This window comes from Osmerus eperlanus, chromosome 9 (genome assembly GCF_963692335.1).
Source record: "Osmerus eperlanus chromosome 9, fOsmEpe2.1, whole genome shotgun sequence".
Classification (NCBI taxonomy): Eukaryota; Metazoa; Chordata; class Actinopteri; order Osmeriformes; family Osmeridae; genus Osmerus; species Osmerus eperlanus.
Genome location: NC_085026.1, coordinates 8374602 through 8393842, shown reverse-complemented (window position 1 = coordinate 8393842; position 19241 = coordinate 8374602). Strand labels below are relative to the sequence as shown.

Here is a 19241-nt window from a genome sequence, read left to right as displayed (position 1 = left end):
GAGTTGCAAACTTGGAGACTGACCTGTCACAATAGACATCCACCCTGTCCTATCTGCAGGTCACACTCACCACAGAGCACAGCGCGACCTTCTGATAAAGAACGAATTGGCGGGTCAACTACTTCAAGGTCAAGTGTTTATAGAATTTGTCACAGAGCGCTCTGACATCAAACAGCTGAAAGGGCGTGCGCGCGCGTGCTTTTCTGACAATGACATAATCAGTGTGCGGTAAATACAATTCGGAGAAGCCTGACTGGAGGGTGTATTATTTGAGCTGTGCATCACTGGATGTTCCCCCTCAGCGATGATGTCACTGTTCCGGCATGCGTCCAGGAAGGCACTTCCCTGAGCGGTGTCCTGTTTCCTTCCCTCCTTCTTTCTCCCTCTCTCTCCCCCTCTCCTATCCCCCTCTTCTCCTCCTCCGTCATTGATTCAGCCTATCAAACGTTTGTGGGGGCGTCATTCGCGCCCCCACCCCCTTCGACCGTCTACGCTGGTAACATTTCTAGAACGCTGCGTCATGGACCCATATTTCCTGGGACTGCGATGGAGAAACTCCTCATTAACCCTTGTGTTCTCTTCGGGTCATTCTGACCCATCAGTCATTGTTACCCACCGTCGTATTGTGACAACTTTACCGCATACAAAAACAAAGTGAAGCATTTTCTTTTAACCGTCGGGCTGTCTCAGACCCTCCACATTGCGAAGGTTAAAAGAAAATGATTTTTATTTGTTTTTGTATTGGGTAAAATTGGGTAAACACAACGATGGTTCGTTATGAACCTTTGGGTCATGTGACCCGAAGGCAGCACAAGGGTTAAGCTTTTTAGCTGAATCCCTCCTCGCTGTCTGATACAGACAGACAAAGCCTACAATGTTCCAAGGCCATAGCCTGTCAATGGAAATGTTTAATATTCCTATTAGCTCCCTGGCTAAATGGTCCATCAGTGGATCCATCATCTGGTCAGTGAACCACAGAGCTGGAAAGCCTCTCAGACACAATGGACGGCCATTACTCTCCTACGCAAGCTAAGTGGCTAGCAGCGTTTAGCAGTACTGCACCCAGACTAAAGCCAGTTCGGTCCTATCTGGATATTACAGTTTTTCTCAATTGCTAAGACACATTTCTTGAATGTGTACTGTGTTTTCTCCAAACTCTAAACACACATCTTCATACTTACACTGTTTTGGCCAAACCCTTGACTTTTGACCCAAAATCAAACACTGTAGTCAAAACCATATTATCTGTCGTATAAACCTAACTTTGCATTCAAAATACACACAAAGTCCTGACAAAGTCAAATAAATTCAACCTTCTGAATACCCTTTAGACACTGCTGGGAGGAATTGAAAACACTATTATAAAAAGGTTTTCAAGAACCATTGACTATAACGTGTCCCTGAATTTTAGATATGTTCCACCTCATGAGTTTGACATGATGTAAATCATAAAACTCACAATTACTGCAATTGTCCTTCTTACAGGCTGTTTATTTTCTATTATACAGCAATTGCATTTTGAGCTCTTGTTACTGTAGTAGTCACAGTATACAAATAGTAGTACTGTTAGTCAACAAAACAAATGTATTGCTGTAAATTGTAATTTGGGGAACAAAGGCTAAGAAAACAAGGAAATAAACAAATCATCATAGGGATTTCTGTCATAGTGTGGCATGGATCTCATTTGAGATTGTTGTTCTTCTTCCTCTTCCTCTGCCTCTTCCTCTCCCTTGTCCACCTCCTCTCATTTGGACAATTCTTCCTTTTCTTCTGATATTTTCATCCATGATTTCAAAGTACAGATGAGCTTACCTTTGTATTCATTCCAAACCCCTGATTGCTTGTTGAGTATATTTGCTTGTTAGTGGTTACACATGGATAATTGGTTGGTAAGGGTGTTTGAATTGCGCTGTTTTGGGTTTACTTATCAAATGGCAGTGTTTTCTGAATGACATAATGGTGATAATTGTGTCTTAAAGTAAGAGGTGTGTTTAGACTTTTGCAAAGAAGTGTGAATGAACCTGAGAAATGTGTCAAAAAGGGTAAATTGTGTTTAAAGATTGGGGTACATGGTCTTTCTGCTGGGATTTGGCAAAATGGTTTTGTGGGGATGGCTTACACATACCATTTTTGTGTCTTAGCAATCGAGAAAAACTGTAAACATTCCCTTGCCCCCCCCCCCCCCCCTCCCCCCTCTCACTTCATAATACTTGAAGGTTTTTATTTTAAGGGCGTCAGATGACGGTTTCGACCATCCTCGCTGTGGTCTTGGAACGCTCATCTGGATTTTCCCCCATCCTACCCTTCCTGTCTATCAGCAGCAGGGCATCATGGCAACTTGAGCTCAGGTGGCCTTCACACACACACACACACACACACACACAGGCATTCAGATGTGTTGTTGACACTCACCCCCTGAGCTCCAACATGTGTGGAAGGAGAGGTGATGACAATGAATAAATGTATGAATGGGTGAATGAATGAGTGACTCCCTGGGATTAGTCAACAACACCACTGTGATTGGCAAGCCAGCCTGGCAGGGGAGAGGGAGAGGCAGAAAGATCACACTGGTTATTAAAGACTGGGGAAAGGTGGATGAGTGAGTGAGTGAGAGATAGACAGAGATGAGAGAGAGAGATAGACAGAGATGAGACAGAAATCACGCAGCAATACATGCAGCTGCCATTGTGAGGACCTGGCCTGGCTGAGTGGAGGCTTGGGGTGGAAGGGGAGTTGTTGTCGTCGGCAGGGGCTGTTTGTCAAGCTGTTACTTTAGAGTGTTTACCTATGGGGGAAAACCTTTGGCACCTAACTGTAAACATTCCAAGCTTTCTCTTTGGGATTGTGCTTGTGTGTGTGTGTGTGTGTGTGTGTGTGTGTGTGAAGACCACTTGGGTACAGTCTACCAGCAGGGGGGCTAGCTGTCAACAGGACATTCTGATGTCTCAGCTGTTGCAAATCATAAAAAAATGCTTCCTTTGGTGAACCGCATGAACCGAGGAGAGAGAGAGAGGAAAGGGTGGGGAAAAAGAGAGGATGGAGAGACTGGAAAGACAGGAGAAAAAGAGATGGAGAAAGGCTAAATCGTAAATAGACTTGTGTGTATCCTCGTCACTTTCTCCTCACAGTGTTCCCCTCCAACCCAGTCATTTGGGCTGTGTGTGCGCCTTGCCAACGACACATTTGGCTGTGCAGATCTTGACCACAGTCAAGATCCAGTGGCTGCTCCTGTGAACTCAAGACTACACACGCACACACACAGGCGTGAACACACACACAGACACATGGACGGAAGCCTCAATCATGGGACAGCGTCCATTTTCCCTCTCGCCGCAACTCCATGGGGCCGTCCTCGAGCTCTGCCCGTCTCCAAACCCCATTGGTCGGAATTCTCCCTGCTGTATTGTGACGTCACGGCGCCGCGCCGCCCTGCTCCAGTAGCTGTCCGTCAAGAGTGCCTCAATAAAAGGCTGGTAATTCAATCTGCAGAGAGGAATGGGGGAGGGGCCCAGGGGGTGGGGTGGGGGGGTGGGGGCTGGTGCAGGGGGCCAATGGCATCTCCCCGCTAAAAATACAGCCTGCCAGGCCTGACGTAATGCAGCCCCCCCCAGATGAAGCTGGAGACTCATCTAAGTAATTGGGTGCATTAAATGCAGTCCCACAGTCCTTGGGAAGAGAGAAAGAGTGTGTGTGAGGGGGGGGGGGGGGGGGAGGGGATGGAAAAGAAGCGAGGGAAACCATGCTTTATGACCTCTGCATGCACGTGTGAGAGAAGATGGGGAGTGTGCGTGCGCGTGTGTGTGTGAGGTGTAGAAGCAGGGCCGTGCATATCCATCCCTCAACTTCCCCTGCTGCATGCGTACTAATGAGCTCTATTCAAATGTGTAAGTGCTGTCAAACGGAGTGCTTCTCATCCACAGTCACGACCAGGGAGCAACAGGACCCTCCTCCCTGTTCGTCAACAGTAAGTACAGCCGCACAACGCACCGGGCTAAACACTCCAAACAGCGACATCAACCACGGCTAAACACCACCACCACATGGGTATGGGGAGAGAGGGATAGCCACGAGAACACTTTAAAAATGAGCCGAGTGGATTCTGCATCGTGCGGTGTTGCGTCTACACTACAGGAGAGAGAAGCTAGCATGGAGGCGGTTGGGGTCATTGGTGTAACTGTCGTTCGACCCCTCTCTCCTCCCTTGCACCCCCGGTCCCCTCGATCCCACTCTCCCCCTCCCCTGCGTCCCTCCCCCCGTCCATGTAGACAGAGGATCTGCAGTGTTTACATTAGGGGACAGTGTTTATGAAGGGCTGTCAGTGGGGGATGGGAGGGTGTGACAGAAGTGAAGGGGGTAGGGTGTGTGTGTGTGTGTGTGTTGGGGGGGGGAGGGGCGGCTCAAAAGGGAGAGGATGACGGGCTTTACGAGCAGAGGACAGCCGAGAAAGAGAGAGAGGACAAAGACAGGGGGGGGGGGGGGGGAGAAGAGAGAGAGACGGAAGGAAGGAAAAAGAAAGAAGGAGAGAGAGGGTGAGGGAGAGAGGGAGAGATGAGCTGTCTGAATGTCACACTGTGTGGATGGCGGTTTACACCTGGCTATAACATCCATAAAGACAATATACAATCTATTTCTACCTGGATTGCTCTTCCTAAACCAATAGCAATAAAGTGAGAAAATACTGCCCAAAGTTAAGCTCAACCGTTTCCATCCATTTACTTAAAAACAATGCGTGCTAAATATGCCTCCCCAATGTGTGTACCTCTATATCTACAGAGGATCTTTCGACAAGCAGTGGTTACTGGTCTGCTGTCAGGCGCTGTATGAGTTTGATATGAGGGGCTATCCAGTATTATTACTGCCAAAAGGACACTGTGAACCTCTTGGGCTGTCCTCGCTGGTGGTCCAGTATCTCCCTGTCTGAGTGGTTCTGTCCTGGATGACAACCAGTGGAACCAGCAACCATGTGTTCCGGGTGCTGGTTATCAACACAACACCTGCATGGCCACATGAACACAAGCACAACGAGATGAGGTTAGGCTGATAAAAATAAATCATTCCACCCTGGGTGCTGCTTGGAGGGCGGGCGTCCGTGTCCGTAGCAACAGCCGTTTGACGCCGCGGGGGGTGGGGGGGGGGGGGCGGGTGGGGGCAGAGAAAGTGTTTTCACTCACAACAAAGACGTGGCTCTTCATATGATTAACCTCCAGCTCTCTGTCTTCCTCCTTCTCTCTCGCTCTCTCTATCACACACTCTCTGCCTTCCCCTCTCTCTGCCTTCCCCTTCATCCTTCCCTCTAGTCATGGCTCTGCTCTTATTTCACACTTCAGTTCTCCCTCTCTCCATTTCCCTCTCAATGACAACATTCCATATCGTCACTCTCCGTGTCCTGACCCCCAGTGCTGGTGTTTAAACAGCCCTCGTGCCTTTGACATGACGGGGGGGGGGGAATGGTCAACATTGACTAGCTGGAGAACGACCGTATCCTCCGACAAGATCTCTGTGTAAACGGGTGCATACTCAAACATCCCACAGACATAGTCCAGTCCAGTCCTGTTAGTATACCCGTGTTCCACATCAGCCAACCTGTACACCCATCAAGCGTTGGCCTAGCTCGTGTGGCCTAGCTCGTGTGGCCTAGCTCGTGTGGCCTAGCTCGTGTGGCCTAGCTCGTGTGGCCTAGCTCGTGTATTCCCCGTCACAACACGCACAGTCGACCGTGCTGATGCCGAGATACCGGGTGTTTAAACACCACTGGGCACGTGCAGGAGAAGAGAACGCATACAGCAGCAGCCGGTAATGATGTTGTGTAAATATCTGCGTGCGTCAAGGGCCGGCTTTTGTTCAAAAGGGACAGGCGTCCGACAGGCTGCCTGACTCGTTTCTCCAGCGAGACACACAAAAGATAATCTGATCAAAACCAAACACATTTCTGTTAGCAGAAAAGGGCCCAAGTCGTGATGGTGCTGCTTAGGACTGAGCCAGTAACACAAACAACATCAGGTGACTGTCAGCTGATCTGCTGCGAGTCTCTCTGTCTCTCTCTCTCTCTCTCTCTCTCTCTCTCTCGCTCTCGCTCTCGCTCTCGCTCTCGCTCTCGCTCTCGCTCTCGCTCTCGCTCTCACTCTCTCTCTCTCTCTCTCTCGGATATCTCCTCCCCCGGTGAGATCTGTGGGTGCAGATCTCTCCCTGATCTCCGATCGTTCTGTTGTGACAGGACACGAGCTGAACAAGGCCAGCTCACATTATTCCCATCTCTGATTCCAGCCAATAGCCAATAAAAGAGAGCTACTGCTTGTGTGTGTGTGTGTGTGTGTGGCATTCAATATGCAGGCCTGTAGGGCCATTACCTGACTCACACAAATAACCTAAACCTTTTAAGGGCTCGGACTCTGGCTGGCCCCATTTGTACTGTTGGGGCCATTAGGGGCTATAGACATGACAGGCACACCGATGGGAGGTCTCACTTACTGCACACGCACACACACACGCACACACACACACGCACACACATGTACACACACACACACACACGTACACACACACACACACACACACACAGGGGACATATCCGGCAGAGGTCAAGGCTGTCGGAGGTCAGAGGCGAGGGACAGACGGGCCGGTATTGATCCTACTGATCTTATTGTCACAAACACACTCAAGCCTTCCGCTGGGACCCATGTAACGAGAGCCTTTACTGGGATAAGACACACATTTGTACATGAAGCTTTTCTACTCCCTCAGAAGCGCTGGTCTTTTCTAGAAGGACTGTGGTGGCCAGCAGCAGTAGGCCCGCTCAGATCGCTTTAGCTCCAGAATTAGGCCCAGCTCTCCCTCTATCCTTTGGGATCCGACCTGGATCGACCTGGTCTGGACCAGGCCCAGACCCAGACCGGTCTGAGACCGCCTGGCTTGTGTGGAACTCCCAAGAGCTCACCTGGGAGCTCTGGTGGATCAGCCTAGAGCTGAGGGAGGGCGGGAGGAGAGTACAGCCTTGTCCAGTCAGGTACACACACACACACACACGTGCACGCGCGCAGTGAACCAAAGCCAAACGGTCAAGCCTGTGTAGTAGTGTCATAGATGTGTCAGAGTGGGCCTGGTATGCTGCCATCTCTTCAACCGTGAGCCTTTACATCAGTAGTCAGGCGGGAGAAGACCAGTGTGTGTGTGAGTGTGTGTGTCTATCATTAGCCGCTGCGCATGAGGCTCAGGCCCCCTGAGGCGTGGCGCGTTTGTATCCATTTGTGTCATGATCCAAACACAGCATAACAACAGGGCCGCCTCAGACCCAGCAGCAGCTCAGATCCACCCTGACGCAGACACAATTACTGGACCTGTAATCACATCACAAGCTCTCTCTCTCTCTCCAGCCTCTCCTCTACTCCACTCTCCTGCTGGCCCAGACCCAGCAGACCACTGGAGCAGAGAGAGAGGGAGAGAAAGAGAGAGAGAGGGGGGGGGGGGGATCGTCCCTTGCTTCCATCCCTCCTTTTATCCACCCGTTCAGGGTTTGGAGATAGGATCCTATCTATATAATCATCTAAGATACAGCCTGGGCTATCTGTCAGTGTGAAAACCAACCCCCCCCCCGACCCCATCAGAACCACCATGGTCCACGCTCCTCATCTCAACACAGACTGGCTGAGAGAGAGGGTCTCTCTGGTGAGGTATTCTGGGGACCATAAGGAGTTCTTACAGCAGCTTCAGTAAGGCCAGACCGCTAGGAACCGTGCCAGGGTCAATATTAGGACAGACTAGTCCTCCTCGCACTGGAGAAACTGACGTTGGTGGCCCACCGCAAGGCTCCGCAACAGGAAGTACGTCAGTAGGCAGACGAGCCACACTGGATGCCGAACAGAAAGGCTTTCCAGTAGTGTTACAGGGAATAGGAAACAACAGCCTTGTTATTCAAGCAGCAGAGGTGCTTTGTGCTAAATGCCACCGTAACACCTTTCCAAACCCAGGGGAGCATTTGAGACGACTGTGGAACACCTACTCAGTCATCTGCCAGATAATGTAAAGGGGCTGCGGTTGGGATTAGCGTTGGAGTCGGACGAGCACAAGGCCACAGAGGGGGAAGCTTCTGGAAATGAATGGAAGGAACCCAAACAATACCGCCCTATCAGCTTACTGCGCCGACCTGCAGGTGTGTGTTGTCGAGAGGGAGGACAATGTGGAGCTGCGACGAAGACGCCCCTTCAGCTCTGCAGGTGACACGCTAGTTTGTAGAGTGAAACCAGGCACAGGATGAGGCAGTGTTAGGGGGTAGGGGAGAGGGGAGAGGAAGAGAGGAGGGGGGGAGAACAAAAACCAGCAGGCTCGTATTCCCAGAGGAGCTGTGAACGTCTTCCCCCCGCTACATAGTTCAGATGACAAACATAACTCATTAAAACACTTGGTTTTGCTGTAAGAGAAAAAACTGTGGAAACCATCGCAAATGTTTAGGGTGATGATTAACGCAAAAGAGAGGTTAAAATGATAACTGGGTCAAGTAAGGAATTTAAATCTGGAAAAATGTCTGATTTTCATTTCGGAAGTGACTGCACTCTCACCACTACTGGAAAACGCCACGTTTTGAGTGACGATAAAAGTCGACCCTGTTGAATGTCAATGTCCATGCATCTGTGTGATTGTGTGATTGCGTGAGCATGGGTGTGCATATGGCCAGCTAAATCACAGCAGGATCTTGCTCCTGTAACAGGAAAGCTCTGGGCTGGGCAGGGCTGCTACTTAGTCTAACTACTTCCTGTAGAGTAGATTACAGCGGCTTGGCCATCGCACTCTCACACTGCCAAGGCAGACCATCGCTCTCCACCAAAGCTAGCTGGTCACCGAGCAGCACCAAGACGGCTGCTCTGCGTTTCCTGGCAACATGATGGTTGAGATGAGATGAATATGCCCAAGCAACAATGAGAGTAATATATATGAGAGGATGTCATATCAAGCCCTATCTCCGGATGGAAGCTACAGGGATATATTGACGTACAAGCTATTCAGCACATAGCCTGCAAAGGAAAGCTTAATCTCATCTCCTCATCTCGCGCCATGCAGGATCTAAAGAGCCTCGCTTGGACCCCGCACAAAGTCCTTCTGAAAATCCCCCGAAGGGTCAGAGAGGGAGGGAGCCGCAGAGAAGAGAAAGAAAAAAACACAGGAAGTCTGACATCCTGTGCTAAATGGCGTCTGTTTCCTTGCGAATCCCCCCCCCCCCTCCATTGTCAGAACCGGGTCATCTTCCTCTGGTCACCGCTACCTTCCACAACCTCCTCGTAAACACAGGCTACCAAGATATAACACCTCTAACACAGCCATTGATGAAACGGCAGCTCACATTCAAACATCTCACTCGGGCTAGGAGAGTCCCGCCCCTTGTGAGGTAAGATACCATTATATTTTGCAATGGAGAATGCTGACAGATCATAATCGTCAAGTAATCCAATATTCAGAAAAAGGTTCATTTCAGAGCATCCCTGTTATCAGACACTAGTGTCCATTGGGACTTTGTCATTAAAAGTAACAGGGCTACTACAACTGACTCATTTAACATGTGGCCTGTAAAACCAACCCCTCCAAATCATAGATGAAAATGTCCTAAAACAACCACCATGGAAAACATTACTCAAACAGAAGTTCTTAATACACACATTTTCCGAAAAAGGGGTCAACATGGGCAGAATAAAAATAGAGAGAGAGAGGCAGGCAGCAGAATATTCAGGGATGACGGAGGGGTCCAGAGAACATGCCAAACCCTGGAAGTCATTTCCTGCTCTGTGAAAGACTTTTATGGAATTCTAGTGCCCTGACCTACGTCACAGGGACCAGGAGCCTGAACCCTCCCCCTCTCCCCCCTACCCCATCACCCTCTCTCCACCCTCCCCTCCCCAGGCTCCACCACTCCTGTTCCCTCCGCTCCGGACCAACGCCACACCTCCCTCCTCTCACTCTGCCTCAGCTGAAGCTAAGCAGACCCATCTCTCCACCCAGGGCAGATACTGGAGCATAAACCCAGCCACATGTATGGCACGGCTCCCTCCCTCATAGACCGTCCCGACCCTCCACTGAGACTGCACCCGAAACGGTCAACTTGATTTAAAACGTACAGATTGACGACAACAGAAGACTCCCCTCTCTCTGCTGGCCTCTCTCATTCACCGCCAACGCTCATTTCCTCTCCGCTCTAATCGCGGATGTTTGGTTTTTCTAACAAACCCTATTCCTGGAGGCCGCACGGTCTGTCCAAGGGTTTATACAGACAAGCAGTCAGTTTTAGGGAACACAAACAGAATCTGTGGTTCTGGAACCCTATTGGTGCTCCTGAATCTCATAAACCCGCAAGGCTAATGTTGTCAGCACCGATGTTGGCTTGCCGGACGTCAGTCCCGGCGGAGAGAGCTATATGGGAGTGCGCTTTTAGCAGAGAACAACAAAGTGATATCCCGAAGCAGACCCAAACATAAGTAATGGGGGATGAATAGATCATAGGTGAGGGGATGGAGAAGGGAGACACTGGGGCAGGGAGGGGTTTTCAATCAGCAGCCCCTAAATAGAGCTCTCCTGGGGAGCCGCGGGAGGCGGAGATGGGCACTGTGTCGGCCGGGATCGATAGCTAAGTGCTTTCCTGGCATTTACCTATTTCATCCAGAAAAGCTCTCTCTGAACCTGACATGCGGAGGGGAGACCCAGAGCTCACTGTTGGAGGGAACGACCAGGGATGATGTTCAAAACACACACATACACGAACGCACACAGTTGTACCCTCCCTGCAAGACATTCAGGTTTTTCCATGGTTGGGTAAGCATTACATCTAATGGTGACAATCTCATCATATCAATGCAAACCTGCTGATACTGTATACTGACTATCCCCAAATGGCACAAAATACTCACACACACACACGAGAAGGCAACAAGACTTCTTTGTAAGACTGTACAAGATCTAGAGCGGAGGCTGTGATTAGCTGTGAAGCCACAATGAGAGGCCCCAGACTCCTGGTCTTAATTTGGAGATTGTGACACTACGCAGTGAGAGGAATGTAACAGGCTGTCCCCTTGACAGAGACAGAGAATGTGTGTGTGTGTCTGTCATTGCAACAGGGTGTCCTTTAGTTGGGCACAGAGGACAAGCGTGCCAGAAGTACATGTCCCCCGGCCCCTGTAACGAATAGCTAGTGTGCCTGTGTGTGTGTGTGTGTGTGACAGCGGCAATTAAAATCCCTTAAAAAACTGAAAAAAGGAGGCCACTCTATACAAAACAACCATCAGACCCCTCATGCAACCAATCAGCGCTTCACCCTGTGCACACGTGACCACAGCACTTGACAGCGGTTCTACAAGGCCAGTTCCACCCCTGGCCAACACCATCGCCAAGCGGAGCGGGAGGCCATGGAAGAGGGCCACTTAACAGCTGAGAGAAAAGGAGGAAAGAAAGGACCTGCTTACACAATGAACCACGGAGGCTTGTCCCACACTGCAACAGTGAGAGGGTGTCACATGAGAAGGGCTTGCCCGCCACTGGCCAATATTTATAATAATGCATGCCCATAAATAGAGCAATAAAAGTCCTGGCAGAAGTCCTGGAATCCTTTCACATGCCACTTCTAATGATTGCAGATGGAGATGGATCTCTCTCTCTCTCTCTCTCTCTCTCTCTCTCTCTCTCTCTCTCTCTCTCTCTCTCTCTCTCTCTCTCTCTCTCTCTCTCTCTCTCTCTCTCTCTCTCTCTCTCTCTCTCTCTCTCTCTCTCTCTCTCTCTCTCTCTCTCTCTCTCTCTCTCTCTCTCTCTCTCTCTCTCTCTCTATCTCTCTCTCTCTCTCACTCTCTCTCTCTCTCTCTCTCTCTCTCTCTCTCTCTCTCTCTCTCTCTCTCTCTCTTCTCTCTCTCTTCTCTCTCTCTCTCTCTCTCTCTCTCTCTCTCTCTCTCTCTCTCTCTCTCTCTCTCCTCTCTCTCTCTCTCTCTCTCTCTCTCTCTCTCTCTCTCTCTCCATGTGAGAAGTCTAAGGGGAGAGTGGGTTAATCATACTACTGAATGGAAAACGGCTTAACCAGACCTTAGCATATACTGTAACTATTATGCGTTCTGATAGCAAACAGCACAGCCAACCAGCCACAATCAGGACCGTCACGCCTGGTGAAGCTACCAGACTGAGAACTGAGAGATAAGCAGATGATATATCTCACTAAAATGTAGGCAACGAGGAGACGGCCCAGAGATTGGAGGCCGGGGTTGTGCTCCAGATGATGCTTGAGATGGCCAGTGGTGATCCACCTTCACTTGAACCGTGTCCTGACAGCAACCGCCTGAGGACATCCGCATCTCAGTCCTCTGGAACCTTCCAAGCATCTTAGTGGGACTGTTAGCATCCCAATGGTTTGATACTAACATGCCAATTTCAAAACTGCGCCCCGAACATTTCTGTTTTGAACAGTCGATAACTGAACAGTTGTTCCACAGACACACACACACACCAACAATGCATAAGGCTGTGCCTTCATGCGCTGGTGGGCGGAGGTGCTCCGTCCACATTCACGTCCTCCCACAAGCGCTGTTACAGCCGTGAGGAGCCTGCTCCAGACACACAACAGTCAGCCACACAGAACAAAGGCCTCAATTATGTGGAGCTTTAACAGGAGGGCTAAAAACAGGCCCATGGGCCCACGAATCAAACCGAGGAGCGACGCAGGAAGGAATGCCGGGTATTCAGGCGCCATCGGAACAACCAATGTCCCTCCTAAAATGCCCCGTCGCCCGGTGAACCCTCTCCGCCGTGAAACGGGCCAGTGTTCCACATGCCGAGAGCAGACAGAAGGCTCTATGTCCTCTCGCTCGCACTCAGGACGACGTGAAGTGCACAATGCAGTTGAAAGGGGGTTGCATGTATGGAGTTGAATAGAGAGGGGCTGTCTGCAAGGCTTGGCGTCCATATCATGAAGCGTGAGTGTATTCTCCAACAAGTATGGAGGCTACTTTTCCTCAAGCCAGCTGTGCACTTGTTAACGGACAGCCACAATCAGTGACAGTTAGTAGTGTTTACATAGGTGGAATGCCAGTTGGCAGTGGAGTTACAATGTAGCAAAGAAAGGAATTTACTGCCTCACAAATATGACCAGATAACAGCCACAGTCACTCACAGAATGAAGCTTCCACATACAGAGCAGGGACAGGGTCAAGGAAAGTCCACCAGACTTTAATTTCGCTTCATAGAACATCTTTAGATGTCCCTACCAAGTTTTTCCACCAGTTTGAGCATGACTCCGCCGATATGGATCTCCCCGGTGACCCTCAGAGACACGTCCCGGTGGAGGTCCGTCACGTGCATCTTCAGTTCCCACGTTCCGTCGGCATAGCAGCCATCGGGCATCCGAATACCGTCCAGCGCCATCCTGAAACAAACAGCTACAATCAGGCCATACTGCCCTACTTCTATTACACTTTACACCGGTGGGGTACTCAACCCTGATAACGTGCTTCCTAAAGCGAGGGTTACTGACTGCTGTGTCATTCATAATCTTATGTCAATTTCATTGGCCTTTTTTGGAACGTATAAAAACGAGACAACCCAGCTATCAAAATAGTGTTCATGATCCTGATCATGGTAGGCTATTCCTTAAATAGTTAATCTTACAATATCACTCAAAAGCAGGTCATTCCACCCACTTTGGATGAATAAATGTGGTGAGTCAATCAATAATGACTTCTGAACAAAGGATTAAGCTTATTTGTATTTCCACATGTTAAATGAGCCTACTTTTCGTTTGCACATTCACCTGCTTTAACTAACGGTAAATACATTCTGGCAAATAGGCAGTAAAGTTGATTACGTAAGCAGACTCGCTCACAAACGGTGAGTACACAGTCGGTCATTCAGGGCAAACTTACTTGAAATAGTGCGCTGCTACTACCAAAAGTATAATGCGTGGAATGGTGGGTATTCAATATGTATATTTTGATGTATGATCATGTGCGCGCGCCAGCCACAGACAAAACGCAATGTTTTCATTTCCCAAGCGCATATGCGCAAAGAACAGACTATGGTTATTGAGCTTCGAGGACGAAAATTTGAGCTATATTTGTCCACTCACCTTTACAAACGCACCAACCCAAGTCCAAAAAGCCACTAAAACTTCCGACGTTTCTGTATTAAATAAGTTTTCTCGCTTTGTCTCATGTATTTTGGGTAGGTCAAAGACTAAATCCAAATGAACTCGTTCAAGTGAAGTATCCCAAACTGTTTCCTCAGGGTTCCGCTAATGGAGTCCAGCCGTCTCTTTCTCTCCCTCCCTCTTTCCAACAGATAACGTCACACTGCTCCAATCCGACTTTTCCTTTCCTATCGAGCGGGGCTGTCTCCCCGCTGTTGGACAGTCATACTATAATCCTTACATGTGCACTTTAACGTGAGTCAGGCAGATTTCAAGCAATGCAATTTGTGTTCTAATATCCCCGTGTTCCTTTGTTTGTGGCCGGGTTCTTATTGACACTCGGCTAGAGTTTGAACTCTATCCCTGTCGCGCTCTACGACAATCAGGTCACATTTGGCACATGTTTTGTATTTAAAATAGGACTTATCCGTTTCATAGAAAACTTTCACTTTAACTAATCCTTTTGAGGAAAATTCAACAGTTTGTTGAGTTAGGGAGCAAGGGCATAAAGACCGCTGCTGATGCCTTTTATGGAAATGTACGGAGCTTGCAGAGGCACATCCGGGGACCGTTATGGGGGTCTTCGCCTCGGGAATTACTCACATTCGCTCATTTTAGAAACCCAACTTTTTCACATTTTAGTTGGGGTGTCTCAAATCAAGTCACCCAGTGTAATAGTCACATTATGTCCGCCTGTTGCCAGTGTGTTTTTGCTTGGTTGTTTCCCCCCCACTTTACCCACCCATCCCTTTCTCTCTGCTTTAGAATATTTTAAGAAACTGTTAGGATGGCAAAATAAATCCATGCAAGAAATTCATCAAATGAGAAGCCTTTTTACTCTTATAACTAAATGTATTCACCGTGGGTCTGAGTCAGCAACTGTGTAAGTGCTTCAACAAGCAAGAGATGCAGATGCATGGCCATTATGTCTGTAAAGAGAGTACACATATTTATCATCACTCACTGTAAACAAATGAATGCCATGTCATCAATGTGTGGAATGTCACAGCTTTATTCACACTGAGCAACAGCAGTTAGCCCAGAGAGCTTTCTCCATCCTCTCCCATCTCCCCCACTGCAGATCGATGATATAGTGTGTTTATGTGTATTTCAAACCATACAAATGGCTAGTTTGGCACAGATGCTGCTGTCTTTTCTTTCCATTGCATCTGCTCTTCTGCACAGCAGCACGCACAAATTCCCCGTCCAAGTGGTCGGCGGTGAGGCATGAATCATCAGGGTTCTTGGCTCACCCCCTGCTGCTGCACTCACTAGCCCTAGCCTCAGCCCCAGCTTCAGACAAATGGTACTCCAAACCCTGCTTCAGCCCTAACCCTGCCTCAAACCAGCCTCAGCCCTAACCCTGCCTCAAACCAGCCTCAGCCCTAACCCTGCCTCAAACCAGCCTCAGCCCGAACCCTGCCTCAAACCAGCCTCAGCCCTAATCCTGCCTCAAACCAGCCTCAGCCCTAACCCTGCTTCAAACCAGCCTCAGCCCGAACCCTGGCTCAAACCAGCCTCAGCCCTAACCCTGGCTCAAACCAGCCTCAGCCCTAACCCTGCCCCAGATCCAACCTCAGCCCTAACCCTGCCCCAGATCCAACCTCAGCCCTAACCCTGCCACAGACCCAGCCTCAGTGGTTTTTAAGTCCAACCCCTGATCTAACTTCAGATCAAACCCTTCTTCAACTCAAGCCCAAATCCTAAACCCAGTCTCAAACGCTGTCTTTACCTCCAACTCCATCCTTGACCCGGCCCAAGCCCTTGCTCAGACAACACCGCTAAACTCAAACCCTCAGCCCTTGCTTTAAACTCAGTCTTCAACTCCAGCCCTAGCCCAAGCTCTGGAATTTGGGCTTTTGACTATGGTCTGCATCAAAGCGATTTATAACCTACTCCCTGCTGCTCCGACCCCCGTGTCAGTGTCTGGCAGCCAACACATTGCCTTTTATAGGCTCTGTTTTAATTGCAGAGTAAACAGTGCAGTCAGATGCAGTGCAGGAGTGCAGTTGGACTGAGAGGCTGCTAGTGACCCTATAAGAGGATCCAGATCCAGACTTCTGCTCAGGCCATGGTGTATTAGAGAGAGACAGAGAGAAAAAAGGGAGAGTAGAGATAGAAAAAGGAGAGATTGAGGAGAGTGAGGAGAAGAGAGAGAGGCGGCACTGGTGACAGTGCCGCCAATGACAGTTTCAATGAACTCCAGACAATTGATTACTCTCTAATTGAGTGAGTTCTGAAGAAGGGGAGTGGCAGTATTTCACATGACTTCAATGTCACTTATACAGTTCCAGCTTTAATAGGAATGCAGTGGTAGCCTAGTTACTGACTGTCAGATGATAATTCTGGACAGTGGAGGGACGTGGATGTGGAAATGGGGTCTCCCAGGAACAGATGGTCAACGGGGGCCATTGTTTGGCTTTTTATTGTCAACAGGTCATTGCCACCTAGTGGAGAAAAACTAAACTGCAGTCTGTCAATACAATTCAGTCCCCATTTAACAGAGCACATCTGAGTATGTGTTGAGAATTGCAGCACTGGTTGAACTACATTCAAGTCCAGCTACTAACCTACAACAGGGCCACGGATCAGCATTCAATACAGGGAGTCCACACAAAGCACTATTCATAAGCAATCCATCAGCTGTGGCTGTCTGGATAAATCAAATAAAAAGCCAGTGTGTGACCCTTTGGAAAGAATTCCTTCTAAGGTTCAGACCAACACACACCACTATTGTGCTCTGTACATTTCCAGGAGTGTGATAGGGGAGATCTCTTGTGTCTTAATAAGCAGAGGATGTCTTTCTTCCAAACATCCACCCACACGTTTCAGCACCCCTTGTCCAGACAGACTGCCCAGACACCAGACTTGTGTTGACATCATCCTTGGGACCTTGACAGACTAAGTTAGGAATAGCAGATGTAAGAAAGAAAAGAAGAATACAGTCATTGTATGCAAAAAAAGAATATTTTTATTAAAAGGAAATAAATACATTTGTTCCGGATGGCAGTTTAAATCCGTTACAGGCATGGGTTATTGCACAGCTTTGGGGACAGCCAATCACTTTCCAGCATACATCATTTCAGAGTTGAAGTAACAGTCATGTTGGTAATAAAAAGGTTCTTTCAACTTAGAGACACAGACACTCCTTGATGAAATAAACTAGTTCACATCACCTGAAGGACAGGAGGCCGCTTCCAAGAGTGACCCATCACGCTTTGAAAACAACTTTGACAGCTCGGTGAAAACAAACCATATACAGATCTGGAACAGCCCTTCTGCTTGGCCTTCCCTGTGGCTTACGGCCCACCATCAGCCCCAATGATACAACCACAAGTGTGACGACACACCCTCCCCCTGGTGTTTGAGAACGCCTCCCTAGATACACCACATGGCCTCACCACTGAGAACACAGGCTGATAAGAAACAACACAAAAACGTCACAAAAAAAGTGACTATCAAGCTGTGCATGAACACAGTTGTCATTCTATTCTCAGCGTTGTGGAGATGATCTGGTTTTCTAATTGCGTCCTGAGAAACTCCACCCACACATTTCCAACCCCACCACCACACTGACATGCCGACGCAACAGTGGAGCTTATTTTCAAATTCTTCAAAATACAACAGCAACAGAAGCGTTGCTAACCTCCCTCGGTGACACACCGGGGCTGTGTTCCAATCCTGTAGGAATGGGACGCCTTCCATTAGGTAAGCCCTGATCTAACATGATCTCATAGGTGAAAGCATGCGCTTCCCATTGCAGCTGTTACCAATTGAACCATAGCCAGATCAGTGTAATCTCCAGGAAAGGATGGAGGGTGTGCAAGGAATTCTACACAGGTCCCAAGCCTACACACTCAGCAAGGGTTTGTTTTTTTAGGTCCATGTGTGTTAGAATAGAGGCACTGTCTATTGCCTCTCTTTGACTGTCGTCCAGTTGTAGCACCCCCTCGGAGAAACTAAGAAAGGACACAAAGCATTAATGTCTAAAAGCAGATCTGTGCAATTCATAGCATTAGAGAAATATATGCAAGGTCCACCTGCATTCATGTCCTTACATACACGTAGCCTATTCACTCAATCATGGGTTCAGAACAACTCTAATCTTAGTTCTCTGGTCCTCTTAACATCCTAGTCTTCGTTCTTTTAGATAGTTAGACCTTCTTCCCTCACACACCTACATGCATCTGCCATGATCCCCAACCAGTTTAATCCATGATCAATCCCTGGAGTATCTGTAGTAAGGGGACCTTGGTAAAGCCCTTAGCTTAGTTTGCAGCTGTTAGCAGGTGTTTGTGTCACAGCAAATGAAACAACCATCTTTTACAACCACAAACGACAAAGCAGAAATTAGACACACATCTGTCTGGAGGAAACTCAACTTTGCCAAGACATATTCTGAAAAATCAGTAATTCGAGGTTAGTTCCATTTTTCATTCTACAAAACTATACATTTATAGTTGTCAGGTGACAAGTGTTGGCACTCTTTCTACCATGCCTCATATACATTTATTTTCCATGAAAAGAAACCAACGATCCCCATGCAAAACCATACAGGCATTGTGTTTCTCTTTCGTCAGCCATAAACAAATTCACATATTTTGCATATCTTGCCTGGATGTTACCCAGCGGATTGTCCTTTTGGACTAGAGTTTAAAGCTGACTTCAGAACAGCTCAAAGATCTTCTACAAGATTAAAAATGCCCTAGTAACTTCTAATGCTCAGTCAGTCTAACTTAGCCACTATGTAGCAACGCAGCAGGCTAAAGACTAAGATGTTTGGCCACCTGTTGGAATCCTGTCGCTCACACAAAAAGAGATTTACAAAAATAATGATACATCTTCTCTACGCATTAGTAATCAGGGTATCCATGTAAACGTGTTAGTGCCTGCAGGTTCGCTGAGGTCCCACGAGCTTCGAGAAGCTTCTCTCCGAGAAGCAGGAAAAGTCAGAGAGTTCAGCTGAGAGTCGAAGCTCTTGAGTGACAGCTCCCCCGTCCAATGACTTAAATGTCAATAATGTCCATCTGTTTCGATTGGACGCTTAAATTGCATAAACTACAAACTTGACGTACAGGAAAGGGCTTTATCTGCTTTGGGTTAC

At 48.4% G+C, this 19241-nt stretch overlaps 1 protein-coding gene across 3 annotated transcripts in view; it reads right to left on the bottom strand.

Annotated features, from left to right (window-relative positions):
- The window catches only part of fermt2 (FERM domain containing kindlin 2), a 38061-nt gene extending 23508 nt beyond the window's left edge, over positions 1 to 14553 (bottom strand). Inside the window, exons 1-2 of one of the 3 annotated variants that reach the window (XM_062468691.1) lie at positions 14078 to 14553; positions 13221 to 13378 (exon numbers count right to left, since the gene is read on the bottom strand). In XM_062468691.1, coding sequence (XP_062324675.1) covers positions 13221 to 13377 — 157 coding nt within the window. In that variant the 5' untranslated portion in view covers position 13378; positions 14078 to 14553. The remainder of the gene's footprint in view (positions 1 to 13220; positions 13379 to 14077) is intronic. The other 2 variants (XM_062468694.1, XM_062468693.1) reach the window with 2 other exon arrangements.
- Positions 14554 to 19241: the final 4688 nt, after the last annotated feature.